This window comes from Lepidochelys olivacea (assembly GCF_965140295.1).
Source record: "Lepidochelys olivacea isolate rLepOli2 genome assembly, chromosome: 10".
Classification (NCBI taxonomy): Eukaryota; Metazoa; Chordata; order Testudines; family Cheloniidae; genus Lepidochelys; species Lepidochelys olivacea.
This window is the reverse complement of record NC_140420.1, coordinates 73,034,731-73,057,851: the sequence shown is the minus strand read 5'-3', so window position 1 is coordinate 73,057,851 and position 23,121 is coordinate 73,034,731. Positions and strand designations below refer to the sequence as shown.

The 23,121-nt window shown below is 44.1% G+C and overlaps 1 protein-coding gene across 1 annotated transcript in view; it reads right to left on the bottom strand.

Moving 5' to 3' along the window:
* Window positions 1-3,438: 3,438 nt before the first annotated feature.
* The window catches only part of SLCO3A1 (solute carrier organic anion transporter family member 3A1), a 203,480-nt gene continuing 183,797 nt past the window's right edge, over window positions 3,439-23,121 (bottom strand). Inside the window, exons 6-10 of the mRNA XM_084640815.1 lie at window positions 22,383-22,581; window positions 20,708-20,846; window positions 14,600-14,775; window positions 9,627-9,691; window positions 3,439-4,525 (exon numbers count right to left, since the gene is read on the bottom strand). Coding sequence (XP_084496941.1) covers window positions 4,146-4,525; window positions 9,627-9,691; window positions 14,600-14,775; window positions 20,708-20,846; window positions 22,383-22,581 — 959 coding nt within the window. The 3' untranslated portion in view covers window positions 3,439-4,145. The remainder of the gene's footprint in view (window positions 4,526-9,626; window positions 9,692-14,599; window positions 14,776-20,707; window positions 20,847-22,382; window positions 22,582-23,121) is intronic.

The following is a 23,121-nucleotide window of genomic DNA, read 5'->3' as shown; positions in this document are numbered from 1 at the left end:
TTTAGTTAATGAAAAATAATTGGGGATCACATATTGCATTTTGAAGGGAGAATATAAAGATAGTCTAAAGATTTTCTTAAAAGATTCTTTTTACATGCCCTAACTATTGGGAAATTCTTAAACCCCTCTTCAGATGTCTTCTGCTCACCCCATCATTTCATTTGTAAGCATTGCTAGTTCAACTCCATGGGAGTGAATTACTCCCCTCTCCCATAAGGCTCATATCCTTCTCAGACAGGATAATGGTAGCATGAGAGCTGAGATTTGATGCCTCGAATGTATGGGCTCTCCAGAGCGTGGTGTAGGACCCTCCTATTGAACAGGGGGAAGTGGGTGGGTTTGGCTTGGTAATTCAAGTGATCTTAAAATTCTCGTCATGTCATCGTGCAACCAAAACGCTGGGGAAGGCCGGAAATTTGAATGGAAAGATGTCTCCTCCTCCCGACAATGCTCTTTGCTCTGGTGAGATGCACAAAAGGGTGGGATAGGAACTTTGAGAGATGATTTCCACAAGTATAAAGGGATGGTCTCAAAATGCACCAAGTCATTTAAAGAGCCCAATGTGCAAAGTACCAATGGCCTGATTCTGCTCTCACTTGTGCCACTTTCACACTGGGATCCCCCCTACACTAATTTCATTGGAGCCACTCCTGATTTACATCTGTGAGAGTGAGAAGAGAACCAGGCTCCAAATGGTATGCTGCATTTCCCAAAATATCTCCTTAGAAGGCTGTCACCAGGCAGCAAGCACAGGGTTTGGGGGCATTGTTGATTCTGAGATAGGCTCAACAAAAAACCTGAATCCAAAGGCTCTGAGCCTGGGGGAAGTAGGATCTGAGCTTCAGAACTTGGGGCTTGCCTCTGCTTTCTCCTCTCAGGAAGAGAATCTTTCCAATTCCATCTCCTGCATGGTTAAGTTATTCTTGAAAAAGGAATTGAAGTGCCCCCTAAAGCAATGTGGCACCCATTTTTGGGGTGTAGGAGGCGGAGTTGAGATTATTCACCCCTGACTGTACAATTAAAAGTAGGGAACATGCAAAACTTTGAAATGAGCAAAGCAAAGAAACAGCTGGGGCACTCCGAGTATTTGGTTTCAAGTTTTGTTTTACATGCATGGATACACCTCTTTCCCCTGTGACAGCACCAAAACTCTATGATTAAAGCCCTTGATGATACTGGGATCTGACGCTTCCTAAAAAAGAGCATTTCAAAAGCAATGTTATCAAAAGAAAGAAACAGAAAATCACAATTTCACAAGATACAAAATAATTAGGTACAAAAGTATAAAACAACCCAGCTCAGGCTGAGCTTCCCATACACAACCAAGACATCAGATTAAGATAAAAAAAAAGGAAAAATAAAAAAATCCCCCAAACAAACAAGTGAAGTGACAGTACATGCCCTGCAATCTTGTTTCCCGTAACACTGGTAAGATGGGCTTTTGATTGTACATTCAATTACTGGCAAACCATAGCTCTAGAACGCCTTTCAGTTTGTTTTGCGTCATGCCAGCATATTATTCTCATTCACCCTGGATTTTGAGAGAAAAAGAATCCAAACCGCAAAAGGGGTTATAGATTTTCAAGAAATCAGGCATTGAGACATGTTGTTTGTGACGCGCGCGTGTGTTTAGTATAAAACGATGAGTTAGCGTCTGAAAAAGGCAGCATTCTATAAGCAATACATTTTCAAAATAAGGAAAACTGTACAGAAAGATTTCAAAGGCTTATAATTGACAATTATACATATTTTATGAGACAGTTATGCAACCTGTCCCTTTGTTTAATTCATTGGCTTATGGATGCAGTATCTCTATTTTAGCAGACAGGATATAATAAACTGATCTAAATATCATTTACCACCCAATAGATACAAATGGTACTGCATAATGCTCCTTTCTCCCCTCCCACTCCTCTCTTTATCAAATGATTCTGAACAAGGCTCCAAGCCAAGAATAAAAACATATATAGTTACAATATTGGTTGAGTATTTGGCACAGTGCAGCTTATTTGATATACTGGGTTCTTTGCCCTTTTTGTTGCTGAACATTTAATGCAGTGCATAAATTACAAAACACGCCAGTAAAGTAAAGTAAGTCAGCTGGAAATTGTCTTATGCTGCCAGCTTTTAATTGTCTCAGTTAGAGCAAGGTCTGCTAAAATGGTACTGAACACGAGTGGCAAGGTAACTTCACTGTTCCATTCTGAGGATTTTGGTGTGTCCATTGCCAGCAATGAACATGACTCTGGGAAGCTCACCCACTCCTGGGATACATGGGAGTTACATCCTGTGTTTAGTCTGACATGATGGGTTATGTTTCTAAATGTTTGCAGGTTCACAACCGCTTTAAAAGACCAACCAAAAAAACCAGGATTTTGAATTAATAATGCTAACCCTTAAAATGCTACTGACATTTACTCCATTGGAAACATGGCTGGTTTCAATTATGGTTGGAGAAAATTCATTACACACAGCCACTTTTTATTGCTTAACAGTAGGAATGTCCTGGAAAAAGATCATATAGGAAAAGTCCGATCCAATGCCCACCGAAGTCTACAGAAAGACTCCCCTTGATTTCAAAGGGCATTGGACAAGACTCTAATTCAAGAGATCATGCCAGTTCTTTCCGAGGATCCATGGGGGCATTTCCTATAGAATCTGGGTGTGATTTTCAAAAGTGCTCAGTATTGCCCTAACTCTGGTCCAAGTGAGTAATGGTCAATATTTGGGTGCTTTTGAAAATTCTGCCCCTTTATGGGAGCCCTGAATGCAACTCTAAGGGCAACATTTGGCCCTTAGTAAGTCAGATCCTGCACTGTTTCCTCACTTGAGTGGTCTCCTTGAAATTAATGGGACTACTCATGTGAATAGAAATTGTCTAAGTATGGATTGAAGGACAGAGCTCAGTATTCTCTCTCTCTCTCTCTCTCACACACACACACACAATAATTTTAAGGAACACTCCCATCTGACCTTTGACTGCAAATAATATATATTTAAAAACTGGAGAGTACATAAACAAAGGGTCTCTCCATCTATGTATTCACAGAGCCATATGTCATATGAAGAAATAATCTGTAAATTATTATAGTATACTAGAATTCTCCAACTGATAATTATTTTCATAGAGACACAGAGCATTCACTCTCTCTTTTAATTTCTTTTTAATAATGCATGTCCTCATTGGTTTGACAGTGCATCAGAAAGAAGGCATACAGATTAAAAAAAATGCAATGGATTAGCTGAATCCCTGGCATGATGTTGTGGCATATTGAAAAGAAACCAGAAAAAAAATGCAATTGGTATAATAAGTTCCTCCCATCGAACACGGTCAGTGATTTAAGGGTTAATATAAATTTGAAAGTAGTTTAAAAAAATCTTAAAAGGATTATACAGACAAATGTTTGGAATTTTTTAAAAAATGACAGAACATTTGGCAAGTGTAAGCAAATGACTTGAACTTTACTGGGTTTTAAAGATCTGAGCACAGCCATTCACAGAGAACCGAAATCTGAGGTCTGCTGGAAGGACAGTGGAGCCTTTTGACCATCAATGTGTGCTGGCTAGAAGGTATACGGGCGCATTCAAAGTATCTATCATGGAATCATGGCTGGTGACAGAGTGTAAGTAGTTTAATAACTCCAGCACTCTTCCCTCTCTGACATCACTGAGAGAGTGCATTGGACTTCAACAGCACCCAGACTGGCTAACCCTTTAGCCCATATTGCAGAGATGACAGGGCCACACAGATCCCTAATGGCATGCAGAGTCACTAACGCTTATTCTGGAATTGCTGTTATTTGCTTGTTTCTTCTCACCAGGTGCCCAAGAATGTCCATCTGATGAGGTCTCCGACAAAACCCTGGGTTTGCAGCTCCCAATGCCCTTGCAGGTGATTCTATCCTGGAAGATTGTACCATCATCAAAGGGGCTGGTACCCAACAGAAGTGGTTTCGTGTTCTCTCCAGCACTCCGGCAGGATTTCAAAAATGATCCCATTAAAAGATTTTGTTATTCTGAATCCTTGGCTCTGATTTTTGAGAAAAGGACAAAAGTTTCCTGTTTTTTAAATTTTATTCTCTCTCTCTCTTTTAATTAAAAAGGACCCATATATTATTAATATAGAGTTCATCCATCCTTAGTCACTATAAAACAGACTCCATGTTTTCACACCATTCGTGATCTTCAAGGTTATAGATAAATTTTGTCCTCTGTGACTGGTTTTGGGGCACAGAGTCCCGCCCCAGATTGTCTAGAGTGAGAGTAGAGGCAAAGAATTCACTAGTGGTCAGCCCACCTTCATGGTTCTTGATGTATCTTTTATAGTTTTTCCTCAAGCACTGCCAGGTGGTTGTGTATAAGATGAATGCGAAAGATTTCAGAGCTATAGCAATGCTAACATACAGGTATCTATAGACGACATTGTCATATAATACGCAGGCTCCTTGCTCGCCGCAAAACGTGCTCCAGAACAGACAGGTTGAGTCAATTCCAGCCCCAAAGATCAAGGGTGGCGGGATAAAACCTGTCAAAATAAAAGAGACATGCTGTAGTGACCCTTGGGGTAAAGGGACAGGACTCAGCCATAGTGAGTGCAAAGGGGATTTTTAATTAAGGCTGGTGGATGCCGACAAATCTTGTGGTTCTCTCAGGATCTCTAATTCCAAGGCAAACTAAACGTATCTGGTGGGGACTGTCACCCCACGTGATCCCCTGAAGAACTGGCCGGGGTTCAACAGTTATGGAGGGGATCACTCACTATCCCACAAACACCACAACTCAGTTTTAAGTCGTTTGTCCTTACACTTCTGATTTGCTGTTTGAACATAGCCTATTAAGGCTGGTCACAGAGTTTCATAAAGAAGCAGAGAGGGGCCTAAGCTATGAAACTTGGCTCTGGATGGTTCATGGTGTTCACATCCAGGGTTTTCCTGAAGTCCACTACAAAGTCTGAAATTAGCTGTGGAGTTCAGATCCAGATCTGAACTTTCCCCAAGTTTGGGGGCGTCCAGATTTAGGATCTAAGGAAGAGGGAGAATGATCTCTAATAAGTGCAGGGGAATGGACCTGAAAGAAAGTGATTCTGTCATTATCCCACAAAGTGAAATACCACAGCAGAACTCTCTCCTTGAATCACTGCAGTTAAGGGCAAATCAGCATTTCTCAGCTGAACTCTGCTGCGAGTGGTTCACAACAGGGCCATGACCTTAAAGCAATGCTCAAAGTCTCATTAAACTCACTCAGCAATACAATCTTTGGGTTCCCCTTTCTGCTTGGATACTGCAGGGGTCTTCAGTCTTACATAATCAAATACATAAATGTCTTTCATTCTGACAAGATCCACAAGTGCTTTACAGACAGTGGGCACCGAAAGAGGAGATTTAAATCCCACCTTTGAGCACATAAATTGGCATTTGTGCACACCTTAACAATCAAAAGAAAGTTCTGGAAGCTTTATGTAGTAGGAATCATTTCACTCACCTCTAAGATAGTTTTGGGTAGTGGAAAACAACATTGATTTAAAACTGATTACTAACATCACTGCTAGGGTTTAGGACAGGAAGTGAAGAAGAATATAGTCTCCAAGAAAACAACAGAGCCAATTTTAGGTTGGCAGAACATAATTTCTCCTTCTGGAATTTGGCCAACACCCCATTTCCAGATACTGAGGTGACTGGAGCTCTAGAAATACGAATGTAGACAGAGAGACATATGGGTTGCACTATCTGGCAGAGGGCTGATGAATTAAGGATCAAGCTTCACCATTAACTCTGGATTTCTTGGCATAAATGAGACACCATTCCTTAGCTTGACATGAATGCCATTTCTTTGCTGTATGACAATATATGGCAGGAATACAAATACGTTGTTTGCCTTCTCCTTTGCCTCTGGGATGTGAAACCTCTTTATTTCACTCTGTTAATGACTAGAACTCTGCAGATTTTTGTTTGATCTTTCACATTGGCTAATAAATGCAGAAGTTATCAGGCTATGTCAGCTTTCAGTACTTCCTTTAATCAGTTATTAACACCAGGGATATAAACCAGTAAATAAAAACAGATAACTGGCCAACAAAAGGATATTCCCTTCAACTGTAAAGTGTGGTAATGCCCTGAGAAATGACACTGCACCTCTTGCTATTTGTTTTCTTAACGCTTTCCAGATCAAGCTGGGCTGGTTTGCAAGTTAAAAGGTGATTTTCTTTTTAAATGAGTGTGGACAACCACAAACTCAACCTCGGATCTGAAAATTCAGCTCCAGAACCAAGCTAACAGATGGTGTTGATGATACACAAGGCAGAATGGAATCCAATTTACTCTCCCAGCGCTGAACTGGCTCTAGAGTGCCATAATAAGAGTAAAAACTAGATGTTGGCATGAACAAAACGCCCTGGGATCCTTAAGCTCTTGGGACCTGTTTCATTGTCCCCAAGAGCCAAACCTGAGCTGCATAGGAGCTGTGAATAAACTGAGGTCTTTAGGGAAAACAGCTGTGAAAAACTTTCAACCCAAGCAACCAGTTTGCGTTGAAGACCTTTTTGAGTGCTATCTCCACAAGGACAAGGGCTAGAGACTTCCAACAAGTGAGACTAGACTTGACATGTAGAGTGCTTTGGAATTAAGGGAGGTCTATGGCCTCCAAAGCCTGGCTCGATGGACATGCCTTGCACTTTCAGTGTGTCACACTGAGTGATGCTAGGAGGCTGGATTTAAAACAAAACTATCAGAAACTCCATTGGTAGCCAGATATTGCACTTGAGCTGCATGTTTTGGGGACAAACTGCAAACACCATCTGGAAAGGGGAATGTCCAGGATCTTATTGTCATGCATAAATCTATTTGCCATTTCAGTCGTGCATAGTTAATGCTGACAGTTGCCAATGCAATCAGGATGGAATTACCAGACATGTTTGACTTGTGCCATTTGCAAAAGTTTTTTCACCTTTAGATAAGCCTGAGATGCAAAGTTCCAATCCAGATCTGAACTTCCCCAGCTACTAGGAGTGGGGTATTTAGGTATGCACTTTCAACTCAGGTCCTTTCAATGACAGCATATATGAAGAAGTGAGATGGTATTTGGAAAAGAATCTCCATATCAGAGCCTCTTATACAGTAGCTGAAGCTTTCAATACCATGGGGGCTCCACCGGAACTGTTTTAGTTTCTTTTCTAAGAACCCACAGTAACACTTTCATACCAAGACATTAATATGCTGCTCTATCATATCAGAATTCCTATGGAATAAGATAATACATCTGGCAGGATATCAGGAGACTTCAGTCATGTTTCATGTTATTACAGTGAATATTAAAGAGATTCAATCATGCTCTACTTCTTATTGCAAAGTGTTGAACAAATTGCTGCTATATACATTTTAGAGCAGAAACTGCAGAGCTGTTTAAAGAAGCATCCTCTGCCTTACTAAAATCTATTAACTCAGATTGCACCTCTGGGTCTCGTACCTCAGATATTTAATACTCTCCTTTGGTTCAAGAAGAAGCTATTATTAGTCCCCTTTTAAGTCTAAGCTGAAAGGTGAACTGAAAAAGCTTTTAAAATCAACCTACCCAGAAAACCTCAAATTATTAAGGGCGCGTTTTGGATATCTTCACTCACATTGAGTAATACCTTATCCTCGTGTAGTCCCCCATAGCTGGGCTGATATCCTCCTGGCTGTATTATCGTATTCCACAGGGATTCTGCTGCGATAGGGCAGCATGTGTTTTGCTACAAAAAAGAGTTACTGCAGTGTCCCGGGGACTAATGGAAGAGTAAGGTGCTTCTTATCCCAAGTACTGGTGGCAGAAAATAGCCCTCACAGAATCATACATGCAGACTTCTCAAACAACAACAATAATAAGCTACAATACAATAATACAAAATTAGTAACTACCATCGCAAATACATTTACATTTGGAATGTAAAATCAAAATCCCTCCCTTGCTTAACTGCCAGGTCCTGCGTTTGGGATTCTGCATTCAACCTGCAAGAGCTGAGAACAGGACAAGAACCTAAAACAGTATGGACAGCAAAAGCAAACACCGTGCATTAAGGGACTGACCCAAAGTCAACGAGAAGACTCCCAGTGATTTCCCTGGGCTTTGGATCAGCCACCAAAGTCTTGTGGTGTTTTCTTCTTTTCTGAGCACTGAGCAAAGCGTTTAGCTTTTGGTGAGGGAGTGCATTTCAGACCTTTGACCAGTGCTGAAAGATTCCCATTGACTTCAGTGGAAGCTGGATTGGGCCTTTATGCTCATGCATCTCACTGGCTCCTGGAGAAAAACTTGGCACCAGAATTCTGATGCAAAATAAGGACCTTACACTCAGAGACCATTCAGTGGGATACATGGGACTGTGGGGTTTTAAGCCCCTCTCTATGAAAGAAAAAAGGCTGCCCTAGTGAAGGCCAATGAAGGGATAGCTCAGTAGTTTGAGCATTGGCCTGCTAAACCCAGGGTTGTGAGTTCAATCCTTGAGAGGGCCATTTAGGGATCTGGGGCAAAAATTGGGGGTTGGTCCTGCTTTGAGCAGGGGGTTGGACTAGATGACCTCCTGAGGTCCCTTCCAACCCTGATATTCTATGATTCCAAACTGCACAAGTAAATAATCGCCTAGTAGAGAAGAAACGAGTAGCCAAATCCTGAAGGACTTCATTGGAATAGTGGCACTTCCGTCTATACCACACTGTCATAGTATGGGGTAAAATCCTTCTACTACAACCACACAGTAGATGGATCTACGCTACAAAAAACTAACATTGAGCTAGATTCTGACATATCTACTCATATTGAATTGCACCTTGCTCAGTGAAATCACTGGGAGCACTCATAGAATAAGGGACTATTCCACTCCTACTGGGTGAGAGTGAAGTCTGGCCCACTGAATCAGCAGAAACCCACGAGTAGAATACCAACAGAACACATCAGTGAGACCGACCCCAGAGCAATGCATCAGACAAAATGAGGTCCAAAGTTCTGAGAAACAGGGTCTGTGCCTTTAAGCCCACTCCCCCACAGTCATCCCGTTACAAGGGAAAAGACAATTACAGATAACGTTTTCTCTTTTATTCAGGCATGAAGAGACATACATTGATCCAACGGTTTGACCAAATGTATTTTAATGGGAGATTAAACCCGGCAACAGCATTCAGATAAAGCCTGTTTTTTTTTTCCTTTTGTTTTCCTCCCACAGAGACCAGGAGGACTCAGCTGCCACCCAATGGAATAACAAAGCTCCTATCCTCAAAGTGGTGTGAAATTGTTTATCCCTGTAAGTCAGCAGCACAGTAAAGAAGTAATTTCACAAGCAGCTGACATGTTAATAATGACTGTGGAGAATTAACTAGCTGGGAGGGAGGCTATCTCACTCAACACCACGATTTCCAACATGAGCGTGATTGAAATGGCAGGAGAGCCATGTGCCATGACCCTTGGAGGCCTTTCCATCCGCACTGCAGAGAAAGGATTTGGATCTCCTCGCTTCAGACCCCAATGATAAATGACAGCATAGGACAGGCGTTCAACATCCAAAGAGGGGGAATCAATGGGCACTCACACCTTGACGCACATATAAATATTTAGTTACTTTTTAGGGTGTGGGGGAAGAAAGAAGAAATCACTGCACGTACCTAGCAAACGGAGCAGCAGGAAAAGCACACCCAAAGCATAAGACTTAAGTTCAGGGCTCACTGTTCTGTATAGAGGAGAAAGGGAGAGAGGAAAATTGATTGTTACCATACTGCTTTCATTAACAAACCCCGTCGCTGTGCTTTGCTGTCAATCAGGACGCCACTGTCACCTCTTCAGAAAATCATTAACAGGCTTCTTCTCTTTTTCTTCCCCCTTGGTCCATCTGCCTGAAGCCTGAAAAATAACTGCAACTGCAGCCGCATGATGGGTTCTGGAATTTAGCTGCGTTGTTAATAATGGGAACTAATCTTGTCATTGGAAGGGAAAAAAATGCAAATCCATCCCAGTAAATTATCATTGATAGAATCCCTGTATTATCTTTCAGGCCCTGGCTGCTTTGAATCAGTAGGTTATAAACCAACAAAATCGTTTTTATTATAACTTAATTGCGTGTGAGATGGGGTGGAGGGAATGTGAGTGAAATAGCAGGGAGGACAAATGACCAACTTGTCATTCCCAGGTCCAGCTATTAAATCAGCCAGATCAGCAAAGGTTGATACGCCGACCTGCCCATACAGGGTGATGTTTGTGAAAGTGAGATTAGTTTCTGATTAGTTTTAAATTGGGAAGATAATAGGCCAGGCTAATCGTGGCCCTTCACTTTGAATGTAACCCACTCTATCTGGCTGGCATTAATCTCTGAAGACACCTTAAGAACAAGCATTAACTTCCCATTCACATAATTCATATGATGCTATAGGCTAAAGTCATGCCACTGGTATAAACCCACTGAAGTCATTGGAATTTTACCAGGGATTAATCTGATCATGAACGTGCATTCTCTTATTCAGCACTTTATGTTCCACAGAGCATAATGGTTCAGGGAAGCAAGGCAATGAACCCCTGATGAAAAGGTCTGTGTTGAAAGGAAACTTAAAAGTGTCCGGTCCCTGCTTCTATTAATCCCTTGCATGGTCTCGTTAGGTGTTGTTAGTGACACCTGTGCTTGAAACGGGTGCCTGCCATACATGTGCAATGGAGGGAAATAGTGTTTTGAAAGACAACCAGTCTTGATTTAAAGACTTCAAGTGATGAAAAATCTACCTCAACACTTGCAAAGGCATTTCAGCGGTTAATGGCCTGGCTCAAAGGAGGTCCTGTGAAAGGGAGGGAAAAAGTGAAAAATAGACGGTTACCAAACTTAACCTCAGTCAGGTTTCTTACATAGGTTGTTGTGTTTTGTTTTGTTGGGGTTGTTTTAGAAGTGGCTAAAGTTTTTCAGTTGAAACTTTTAAAATAAAAAATGGCTTTTTAAATTTTTGTTTAAAATTTTCAATTTTTTCAGTTAAAAAAATGAAAAATTGTCAGTTTTCGACTTTTCATTGAAAAATTTGAAGAGGGATTTTTTTTTTATTTTTCTGTGTGAAACATACTTATCAACCAGCATTAATGTTCTTCCTTTTCTTCCATCTGTTTTTGTATATTTAGAATCTTATCTAACTCCCACTGAAGTTAGTGTGAATTTTTCCATTGAATCTAATAGGTACGAGATTGAGTGTAAACTCTTCAGGGTGCCACCTGTCTTAATTTAGGTCTGTGTAGCACTTACCACACCTTTGGGTGATGGATAAATAACAACAATAATAACACCAGAGAGTCCCGAAAACGTCCTTTATATCTCTGATCACAGCACTGTTAGGACATCCCGGAATGACATGAAGTTATCTCCCATAGTCTCCTTAGTTATCTGGTTCCAGGCTGTGTTGAAAACTTCAGTGCCTGAGATTACAGTATGGACATTTAAACCAGACTTCAAGGTTGTGCAAAGAGCCAGATGTCCTGGTGAATCCTCTGAATATGTCCCTGCTGGCTGGACCAGGAGAAGACACTTCCCTGCTCAGCTGCATTCGGCACAATTGCAACCGGGTCAGCCAGGGATGGGCTTCACTTTGGCTGATCTGGGAGAACTGGGAGTTCTAATTCAAACTCATCACTAGTAACACCTGGGACCCACATACCAAGTGACATTGGTTTGTGGAACCAGTTGATTCAAACCTGTGGAGTGTCCAGAACACCAGGTGATGCTTGGCCCGTCACTGTCTCTTCTTCTGTGCATTTATGATAGATATTGGTGGTTCTGGCAGGAATATAGTTAAGATATGACTTTCAGGGCTGTGAATTGTCAATTTCAAAGGGTTGTGAAGTGAAGTTTTTGAATCTTTCCACTTTTCTCTTGTGTTCTCTTTCCCACCTGGACATTGGCTTGTTGTATTTGAAGATGCACATTAAGAAGACTCTGTTCAGGATCCTACGAGTGCTGATAATTTCTCTCAACAAAGAACCCTTCAAGCCTCAAATTACCTTTGCCACAATATTGATCACTGAAAATTTGATTTCCGTTTAGCTACTACAGATGCCAGGAGAGAAATGAACTAGTAGGTGGAATATCTCATTCTATTCTCTGCAGGGAGACCTGCCCTCACATAAGCGATCTGCCTGAGATCCACTCAAAAGTGTTTCTAACACAGACCCTATTGATTGAACTTTACTGGAATTTTCCAGACCGCAGAATGGATCTGCTTATTGCCCCTCAGATTAGAATAGGCTGTAAGCAATGGCATGGATGGATGCAGTGATTCTGAATAAAGGCGAAGTTAGGTAGACACATGCATCTCAGGGGGCAGACAGTTGTGTGTGTGTGGAAATAGCACACAGTAATTCAGCTGGAGATGATGCTTTTGTCTTTGTATGCATGTTGGGCCAAATCCAGAGAGATACTGAGCATCTCTAATTCCCACTGATGTCAGCATTTGGGCCAGCATGAGAGTTTTCGCTTCTGGTGATGCGTGCATGTTGTCCTACACTAGCTCATAAATTCATCCCTAGGCCTTTTTGGGTTTCTTTTTGCAGCCTCCTAGGATCTCTAGGCTATATCTAAAAAAGCCTCATGAAACCACTGCTTGCAGGTGTCATGCAGCTGCGATCCTGCCACCTGACTGATTTTAGCTTGAACACATTTATTCCCTGCAACAGAAGCAGAACTCTCCTAATTTCCTTTCCACTTCATGGTTTCTAGACAGATGGGGAGAACAAGGTCTGCCCTTTTCCTTTGCAGCATACCTGCATGGACCCCTCCTTACCAGATTCACAGCCCTCCTTGCCCCTTGAGCTGCACAGAATCAATTCCCTTATTCTTTCCTCAGGTCAGTATTAGACACTGAAGTAAGTGGAGCTACCCCAGCAATGAATGTGGTCATGCTGAACCTAACAGAGACCTGCAGAGACAAAGTGATTGACGTGTGCACAGCATCCAGCAGCTGCCACTGTGCTCGGGATGCGGAGATCTTTTGAAACTCTGGCTGCTTCTTTCAGATGCCTAAATGGGAGATGAGCATTGTGACGTTGCACTCTATATGATTTTATGAAAATGTGCTAATGACTGTGAATATAATGTAACTGGAATATGCTTCAGGCAAAAGGTCTCTTGTAAGGTATCATTACAAAGCTTATAATCTACTGAGTGTGGTCATCCTATTTGTATGTATGTAACATTCTTGTATCTGAAACTAGAAATATGACATATAACTCTGAGGGCCTACTGTAATTATGCAAAGTGTGGGCCGTTAATGGTGGTTTGGAATCTTGATGGCACCCATTAACCAGGACAATTGACTGTGGATGGCTCTGTTTGCAGGCAAGCCTTCCTGTGAGTCAGGCTGGGAGGAATGAAGGCTTGTGTGTCTCACAGGACATGTGACCGTGTCACCTGGCACTGGAATCCATTTTAAACCTGGTGCTTTTCCATTTAGAAGGAGGGGTGGGAACACAGAGAGGGACAAAGGATTCCCGCCTTGTGCCAAAGCTATATAAGGGGGTGGAACAGAACAAAGGAGGCAGCAATCATGAGAAATCCCCTAGCTACCACCGGAGCTGAAAACAAGGGCTGTGCCAGGGGAAAGGATTGTGCCCAGACTAGGAAGGTGTCCAGTCTGTGATAGAAGCTTATTGAAACATCTGAGGGTGAGGTTTTATCTGCATTCAGTTTTCTTACTGTACTAGGCTTAGACTTGAGTGTTTTATTTTATTTTGCTTGGTAATTCACTTTGTTCTGTCTGTTATTACTTGGAACCACTTAAATCCTACTTTTTGTATTTAATAAAATCACTTTTTACTTATTAATTAACCCAGAGTAAGTATTAATACCTGAAGGGGCAAACAGCTGTGCATATCTCTCTATCAGTGATATAGAGGGTGAACAATTTATGAGTTTACCCTGTATAAGCTTTATACAGGGTAAAATGGATTTATTTGGGGTTTGGACCCCATTGGGAGTTGGGTATCTGAGTGCTGGAGACAGGACCACTTCTTAAGCTGTTTTCAGTAAACCCTGCAGCTTTTGGGGGATGTGGTTCAGACCTGGGTCTGTGTTTGTAGCAGGCTAGCATGTCTGGCTCAAACCAGGCAAGGCATTGAAGTCCTAAGATGGCAGGGAAAATGGGCTCAGAGGTAGTCTAGGCACATCAGGTGGCAGTTCCCAAAAGGGTCTCTGTGACCCAACCCATTACAGCTGCTTGTTTGTAGTGCCTAAATGGTTTAGGCACTACATAATAAGGGGCCTGGTTTTCAGGGGGCCCGAGCCCCCATTGAAGCCAAAGGGAACTCTCAGGGTGAATTCAGTGCAGCTGAAAGTATAAGGTTGGGTAATTTTGTAGTGCCCTCCCACTCAAAGCAGGTCAAATCTTGAGATTTGCTGAGCATCTGTGGCTCCTGTCAACTCCAATGGTAGTCAGAAACACTCAGCGCCAGGAGTCCATCCTCCCTACACACCCATGGCCTGTGGGCCACCACGGTCCCCCTCGATCTAGACCCAGGGGAGGAGCCTTTCAGTTTTCAATTAATCTGTGGCAGCCTGTTGAAAGAAGCGGTGGATTGAGAGTCAAGCAACTCATCAGATCCTCAGCATGGCTCTTACCTGATGAGTATGATAACTGACGGCGTCTGTGCCATGGCTCCAATCATGCTGCAAACACACATCACGCAGAGGAATGTCAAGAAGGCCTCTTGGCAACCAGGACTGGGGCATTTTCCGTGCATTACTGTAGCGTTCTCGGCTGGGACCAAACTGAGGCATGAGCAGCCAGTGAGATTCTGGAAGGGAGCACAGGGCACGGAGGTGAAGGGAGAACAAGGCCCACTTTCCAAAACAACAGGCACTTTACAAGGAGGGGTTTGCCGGCTGGCAAGTGTGCACCCTCCAGCGGTCAATTAATTAGCTGCTAATAAGTCATGTGCTGAGCTGGTTTGGAAAGGCTTTTCAAAAGAACTCCAGCTCCAATGCATTCTACTGGCAGGGTAGCTTCTCCTCCTCCTTGTTCTTGGCTTCCTGTCCTTTCGCATCCCAAACAAATGTGTCTGTAAGAAAATTACCACCAAATTGGACCCTTGTGAAAAGAAGAAAGGAAGGATCTGTGTACCTTCATCATGATAAAATATTGCCATATTAAAGTTACAACTACTTCCCAATATACCCCTGGCTGTGCATTTCAAGAAGGCACATTTCGCTGCTGCGGGTTCAACTGCCTCATTCTGGCGTCTTTAACGATGGCAGGGAGCGTACCAGGATGTGTGCCTACTCTCACAGCGAGCTAGGTATCAAAGGGAAGGCGACAGAGACACTAGTGATTATGGAACCAACCTCAAGGGTGTTACAGGGCTAACAGATGCCACTTAGTTTAGAAGGATTTGCACAGAACTGAAAGCTGCAGTCAGACAAGATAAAGTTTATCAATATGCGATCAGAAGGAGGAAAAAGCAACCCCATTCCCTTTGATCTTTCCTGCAAGCACAGGATGTCAAAAGAGGCTTTGTTTTCCAGTCACAGATGTTTTTGCGCTCACCCCTCCCGGAATTTCTGATGGCGGGGATGTCAGCACAATTAAGGCACAGAATAATAGCCAGGAATCCCTTAATGAATACAGAGCAAAAACTATCATAAATGATTCATTGCTTGTCTGTCTTTGCAAGGCTGCTAGGCTTGCAGGTCACATGCGTGTAAGAAAAAGGAGCACTAAAATAAAATAAAACCAAACCTCCAGTATTCAAATAGAAATTCCTATGCTTTTATGCTGGGGTTTCTTTAGGCTCCACACTACCACATGTTCTAGTTCAGTGCCTCCACATATGCACGGATCCGTGGGGACCCCAGTCTATTCTTTCTGACATTGATCTCTTTTTCTGCATAGGAGTCGAAAGCATTGCCTTCTAAAACAACTGCATGGAGTGCGGCAGAAACAGAAACTCAGAGCTCGGTGAACGTTAATGATATGACTGCAGGTGACTATACGGCTGGCAGGCACTAATGAATGCAAAGAGGCCCTCTCCCAGCAGTGACATGGCCACCTGAAGGCTCGTCTAGACAAGGGCAAATAACACTAGTGTAACTATATTGGTGTACTTACACCAATGCAAAGTCTCTAATGCAGATGAGCTGCACTGGTGTGACTTGTCCTGGCAACTTAACAGGGTAAACCTCAGCCATGCAAGCCCTGCATAGTGCATCTCCACGGGGGGTTGCACCAACATGCTCACATTGCAGTAACTATCCTGGTGCAAAAATCCCAGCATAGACAGGGCCTAAGTTAACTTTGCTAGCCCATCTGTTACGGGGATGGCTGACTGTTCAGGAAGCCAAGTGGGTCACATCCCTGTGCACTGACCTGGCTGATCATTCCACATGACTTATATACAGTTGGAAGGAGAGACCCATCTCTTCTGTGCAGCGGGCCCAATTCTGCTCTTACGTACGTGAATCCAAATCTGATGTAACTCTATTGAAGTCAACGTAATTAAACTAGAATAAAGCTAGCATGAGGTCAGAATCCAGTCTCCCTGCATTTATGGTAAGTAAAGGGCTAGACTGTGCTTTGTTACTTTAGAGAGAGTGACAAGGGACTGCATAGGAACTGGAATCTGATTTGGCCAGGAATCCTCCTGGATGCTGGCAATTCAAATCAACACAGCAGTTGCACCATCCGTAAGAAGCTCATGGCATATCCCCCAGTCCCTGTGTGTGTAGCTCCATTGCCTGATCCTTCTCCCCTCTGCCCCGTTTCAATCACCGTGCACCAAAGCTGTTATCCCAAAGTACTTTAATGTAAACAGAACTGAATGCAACAATTTTTTTGGTGCTCTTCTGAGTTCTTCCCTCGGAGACCTTTGATCCTTTGTTACCGACACTGTAACATGTGCTATAGTAACACACCGACATCGAACACTGACTTTCATCCTCTTCTATGAAGAGGCAATATTTTGCTGCATGTGCCAAATTGCTATTGATTTTCCTGAACTACTCTGCAATCCCATCACCATTCTGTTGTAAATGGAACTTTTGTCTTTCTGCAGCTCAACAGCTCATGCACCAGGAACGAGATTTTTGAACGTGCACGTGTACAAAATTTGCACACCCAGGGGCCTCAATTTCTTGTGGAAATTATGTGTGCAAATGACCCATGTGTTGTGGTTTTAAAAACCTGGCTCTGATTGGTTAGGAACAGGCTGGCATGTTGATGTGAATCCCTAAGACTTCAGTGCTACAACATTAGATTTGGAATGCATATTCCCCCAGCCAAAGGGGAAATAGAAAAACAACACCATGAAACAAAAAAAGATATATGGACAATGGCTTAACTCACAAGGGTCACTGAGAGTAGAGGACTGGTTAGAAAAAGAATTCGCTGAAATAAAAGCGCCACCCCTACGCCCCTTTAGCACTAATAAACCCAAAGCCTCTCTGCAGACCAGTTTCATCACAAAGAACAATGGCATTCATACGAGAAAGGTAAACTAACTCAGTAGACTACAAAATACCATTAGAGACCATTCACAGAGGGAAAGGGAAAGCAGAGATACATGACTGGACACATACAGTGCAGTAAAGTTAAATAAAACATTCAGAGAATTTTATGCCCCAGTAAAAAGCAACTCTTGGCTCATCACACATATATAATAGCCACAAAACCCTCTAGACAGGTCATTTTCTGGATTATGGGCTTAAAGCAATTTGGCGTTGCTTCAGGGCCATTACATGGCCAAACTGGTCCATAATTCTTGATAATGCCCTTTCCAGAGGATGCTGTTGCTTCATTAATTCATGTCCAAAACCACTATTTTGAAAAAGCCAAGATGATGGTGCCAATGAAGAGGTTAAACTGGAGAGAGCAAGTGAGAAAGAGGAAAGGGAGGAAGAGAGAGGGAGACTTTTGCTGGATGGGTTTATGCTTATAGAAGGTTAGCTCTGATAGTTACATAGCAGAGAGACTTGAAACAATTCCTGGAGAGAGAGTCTGAATTTTCTTTACTATGCTCATTTCTAAGGAGCAATTGGTTTGCTTTGAGCAATACAGTGTAAATGCAACTTTTACACCCTGCCACTAGCTAGCATTATTTTTCTCCTTGCCAATGAATGATTTTGGCACAGCAGGTGGATGCTTCTTTCCTACTGACACTTTGCTCCGTGCCAAAAGTTTTGCTGTCTAAACAATCACATTGAAGTGAAGTGCTAGTTGTAAGGCAAATGGCAGAGGAAACACATGAGATTAACATGTACAGCTTCTGCAGCTTTGCATCCAATGATCCCAGATAAAATTATTTTCTTAGCTATAACATGAAGATCCAGGAGTTGGCATCATGCTATCTCCTTTGCGGCTAAACACTTCGGTAGCTCAGAAGCCATTTCACTCATCTCAGTAGAATGCAAACAAGTCAGGTGCTTGAGTGGGAAGCCAGAAGTTAGGGTAGTAAAGAAGAAGTCCAAATATGCACCCACTTGTTGTCCCCCTCCCCGCCGCACACTTGTCCTTGTACAGTTTACTTGCAATGCCCTGAGGTAGAGGTTGCAGTTTACCCACAGACAGGTGAACCCTTACTGAATGAGTCTGACTTGGGAAAGGATGGTTTACAAGCAAAGTGAGGACCTGAGGATGTGTCTGGAGATGAACACAGACAGAGAAGGGTCACCTTCAGCTCCCAGAATTCTGCTTGTCTGGGCCAGAGGGGCACTTAGAGACATCTAGCAATGCACTAACTAGAGGGCTAAATGGAGGGCCATCCAAATTCACTTGTCACAGATGCCACTCCCTCTGGCAAGTAAAAATTGCCAATGTAGCACCTGCCTACTGACACTCTCTGACTCTGTAAAGATGGCCATGAAGTCAAAGTGCCAATGCTGCGGCTCCACGGAGCAAGGGAGCTAATGGAGACAAGATTTCTGTTCAGCTGCTGCGGTGATTCTTCACTTGTTAGTCGGGAGCTTTTCTCTCAGCTTCCTGGCACCTCCAGGTCCATTAGACACTTCAGGGAAGGAACCAAGGCTTTGCTACACACCTCACCATTTGGGTTTGATATCTCCCCTCTCTCTTTTCCTAAAGCACCAGCCTGCTCTTTGGAGTGGCCTGCCCCTCCCGCGCACCCGCCAGCAGCACAGCGGGTACGTCTCTGGACTCTCCCATCTGTGCTTTTGGCACAATGGAGAAGGGGAGAATTTTCCCTGAGAAGTGGGGATTTACGCTTCCTGCTGGAGTGTTTTAAGACCAATCCGAACTGTCCACACATTACAGAATGGAAAGGAGAGGCTCAAGATATCGTAAGAGATTCCTTATCTTAACAGGTATCTTAGGAGATTCTGAGACCCCAAATAGCAGGTCTCCTTCACACAGAGAGGGTTTGCATTTTCTAAATGAAATAAACCCTTAGGTTTTGGGGATACAGAATACCCATGGCTATTAATTTCAGGGGGTTGCTGGAGGCCCCGCTCTTCATTTGCTCCCCTGCTCTTGGTGTTGACTCAGAGAGGAGAGGAGGACAGGAAGTGAGTGAAAGAGGAGAGGAAACAGAAGAAATGGAGGGAAGGAGCGAGAAGAGGAAATGGGGAAGGCAGCACCAGGGGACAGCAGGAGGGAGGGGAGGAACAAGGGAAGGAGAAATGGGAGTGAGCAGAAACAAGAAACGAGATGTCTGTAGGACCTGACGGTAACAGAACACAGTAGTCCCCATGATGGGACTAGACTCTGCCTCAGGCTGGTTGGTCGGCCTTCGAGTTGTGCTCTCTCTATTTTGGTGTCTGACTGATTTGCATTTGCAGTAGGGAGCTGTGGGTCAGCTGATTTTCATCACATTTGAGAGGCTAGAAGCCAGGTGGCAAGTGCAGACCGTCCTGTAGCTCTGCCTGTGGTCTCCCTTTGAGTGATTCTGCCCATGACATGGCTTCCCACAGAGCCTCTGGGCTAAGAGGAGACAAGCACCACATGTGCACCCAAGAGCACAGAGTCCCGTGGATGGTGGAGAGGAGAAGGGAGCTCCCTCCTCACTTAGAGACGATCCCATTGGACCACGGCCAGAGCTAACAGGACATTTGCATGAGAGAATAAAAAATGAGGTACTCAGTTTCTCTCACCCTTAGGTGCGAAGATTCAGCGAGGCCCTTCACAGTCAACCCTCACCCTACCTATCATGTCTCATTCATGACTGAGCTGTCAATGCTCACCTCTGATTGGCCCTGATACCAGCCTCCATCGCTCACTTGTTACATTTTCAAAAAAGCACCTTTGCGTTTTCTCCCATGCTGCCCCCTAAGCTTGGGAGGTGCAAAAACTAACTCATGATCCTCCTTCAGAGTCCTCCTCAACTCTCCTTTGACGTGACACCTACCAAATACTTGACAATGGTCATGGCTGTTGGTATGGATAGACCACTGCCGATCATTGACCAACGTTGTTTCATTTTCCTTGTGCTTCCCCATCTGTCTGTATCCATCTGTTGTCTCTTGTCTTAAACTTAGATTGCAAGTTCCTTGGGGCAGAGACTATCTTTTTGTTCTGTGTTTGTACAGCACCTAGCGCAATGGGTGCCTGATCCATTGCTGGGGCTCCAAGGTACTATGGTAATCCACATAATAATAATAAGAAGAAGTCAATCTCTGGGGCCTTCAGACATCCTCAATTGTAAATGAATGACTCTTACTGTATATACACTAACCTCACAACCACACATGGATAGGAGATGTTGAGTAAATCACGACAATTACCGTGCTCCTGCAGCCCGCGAAGCAGGCGGACAAGTAGGTGATCCCATCTGCCCCACAAACTGGAGTGAAGGAATCGGTTTGGCATTCACAGTTGTTATTGCAGGGGGAATATGGGTCCAAGGGCAAGGTCGGAGCTGATCTGCAAAAGAATCAGAATCAGAAATGGATGCACAGTGCAATAACGCCAGCTGGCTTTTCTGAGAAGCGTCACACGAAGGGGGCTTAGCCAACCACTGCAAACAAAGGGAGAGAAGGGTGGGTGGGGTGTTTGGGTGCCAGCAGAAGGGACCTGAGGCCATATGCTCCTTCTGTGACAGAAACACATTGAGGTTCATTATTTCCGGCTCCCACCATCTCCCCAGGGTGGCTCAGGATGGTGCTGGAAAAATCTAATGTGAAGTTGTGTGGGCGTTGTCTCAGCCCTGGGATCAGACCTCCAGGACAGGAGGGGTTGTATTTACCTAGCACAACAACAGCAAGCTGAAGATGTGCTGACGTTTTCCTCCTCAAAGAGCCACTGTCCCATGCTGAGAAACTTTGGAAATACAGAATCATTCTATCTGTGTTAGGACCCAGCTCTGCGGGGCCTCCTGAGTCCTAATACCCTGCCTCAAAATGGGTCTCACCTGCAGCCAAGCAGCAAGTGGGAAAGCGCCTTTTGCTCATCATACAGGCCCCAAACGTCCAAAACTGTGTGCCTAGAATTTGACTCCTAAATCCCCTTTAGGCCACCTCAGTAAAAGCACCCACAATTTCCCTAGATTTCAGTGGGATAGGTAGGTGCTTAGCACTTGCAAAGATCAGGCTGGAGTGGCTTCACTTATTTCAGTGCTTTCACTCTGTGTTTACACCAGCCTACTTGAGAGCAGAATCTGGCCTCATGTTTCGAGCCACTTGGGTCAGTTTCAGTTAAGCTCAGTGGAATTCGGCTCTCAAACTTGTTATTGTTCCGACTCCCCCAAGACACTTCTATAGAATGGGCCTAATACAGCCACGGTGGAAGTGGGTGCCACTCCACTGACTTCAATGGAGTCCTCCCCACTTGTGCCAGGAATGCATTTACTGTAACACTATTACTCTACACTGTTCCTTACTCCTAGAGAGACAAGGTGGGTGAGGTAATATCAATAAACAGATGTTGGTGCAGTAAAAGATATTACCTCAGGCCACAGGTGCCAACTCTGTGGGTGCTCCAGGGCTGGTGCTGAGCACCCACCAGTGGCCCCACTGATCAGCCTCCCCACGCCTCCTGCCTGCCGCAATCAGCTGTTCAGGGGGAGGTGCGAGGGTGGGGCATGCTCGGGGAGGGAGCAGAATGGGGCAGGAAGAGGTGGGGCAGAGCGGGGGTGGGACTTTGGGGGAAGAGGTGGAGTGGGGGCGGGGCCTGGGATGGAGCAGGGGTCAAGCACCCCTGGGGAAATGAGAAAGTTGGCCTGTGCCTCACCCACTTTGTCTCTCCAACATCCTGGGACTAACAGCTACATCAGCACTTCATACAACTTAATCCTAGAAGCACTCAAATATCAGTGATGTGGGTGGTATAAAACCCTAGAAAAATAGAGAAACAGCACTGAAAAGAGCAGGTTAGTTTAGCTAACACCGCTGTGCTATACTTCCTGGGTGGTATCATAGGGCTGGAGGTGGGAGACGGAGCTGAAATTCTCTCTGTACTCACTTGTTTCCATAGGGAACAGTAACCCCAGCTACGGGCCCCGTGTCACAGCCCAGGAATAGGAAAGAGACATAGCAAGCTATGGACACTAGGTTAACGAGCATGGCCATCCTGATGGCTCCTAGAGCAGACAGGCTGAGCTTCTTCACCAGGAGACCGCCCAGGAATATGCCCAGACATGCACATGGGATCGCTGTCATCCCTGCAAGAAGGAAGAAGAGTCAGGAAGATGCACAAGGAGAAAGCAGGAGCTGAAAAAATACACTGCATGTCGAAGCATTTTATTTTCCAGTGACTAGATCAGTGCACTAGTGATGGGGGAAGCGCTAAAGGCTCAGAGTACCCACTAGATGCTTATCCATTCATGTGGGTTCTCCTTAGGAGTGACTATGTGAGACTTCAGGCCCCAGAAGCTGTTAGCACTCACCTGTAGCAGAGTTACATCGTCCCTGGGATGATGGAAAGGCTATAGGTCACCGCTCTCTGCCTCCCTGTTGCCCCAGCCAGCAAAGAACTGGTCCTCCACAGTGCTTTGTCCAGGCAGTGGAGTCTCCACTGCTTTTCCCAAGGGAAACTAATCCACAGTCTAATAGATCTTGTGCAAGATTTCCAAAATTGACCAGTGATTGTGGTTGCCCAACATGAGACACTTTCAAGGGGCTTGATCTTCAGGGGAGAGGTGTTCAGTGCTGTCTGAAAATCAGGCCTCTTTATGAAGTCTCAAGTTTGGTACTCAAAATCA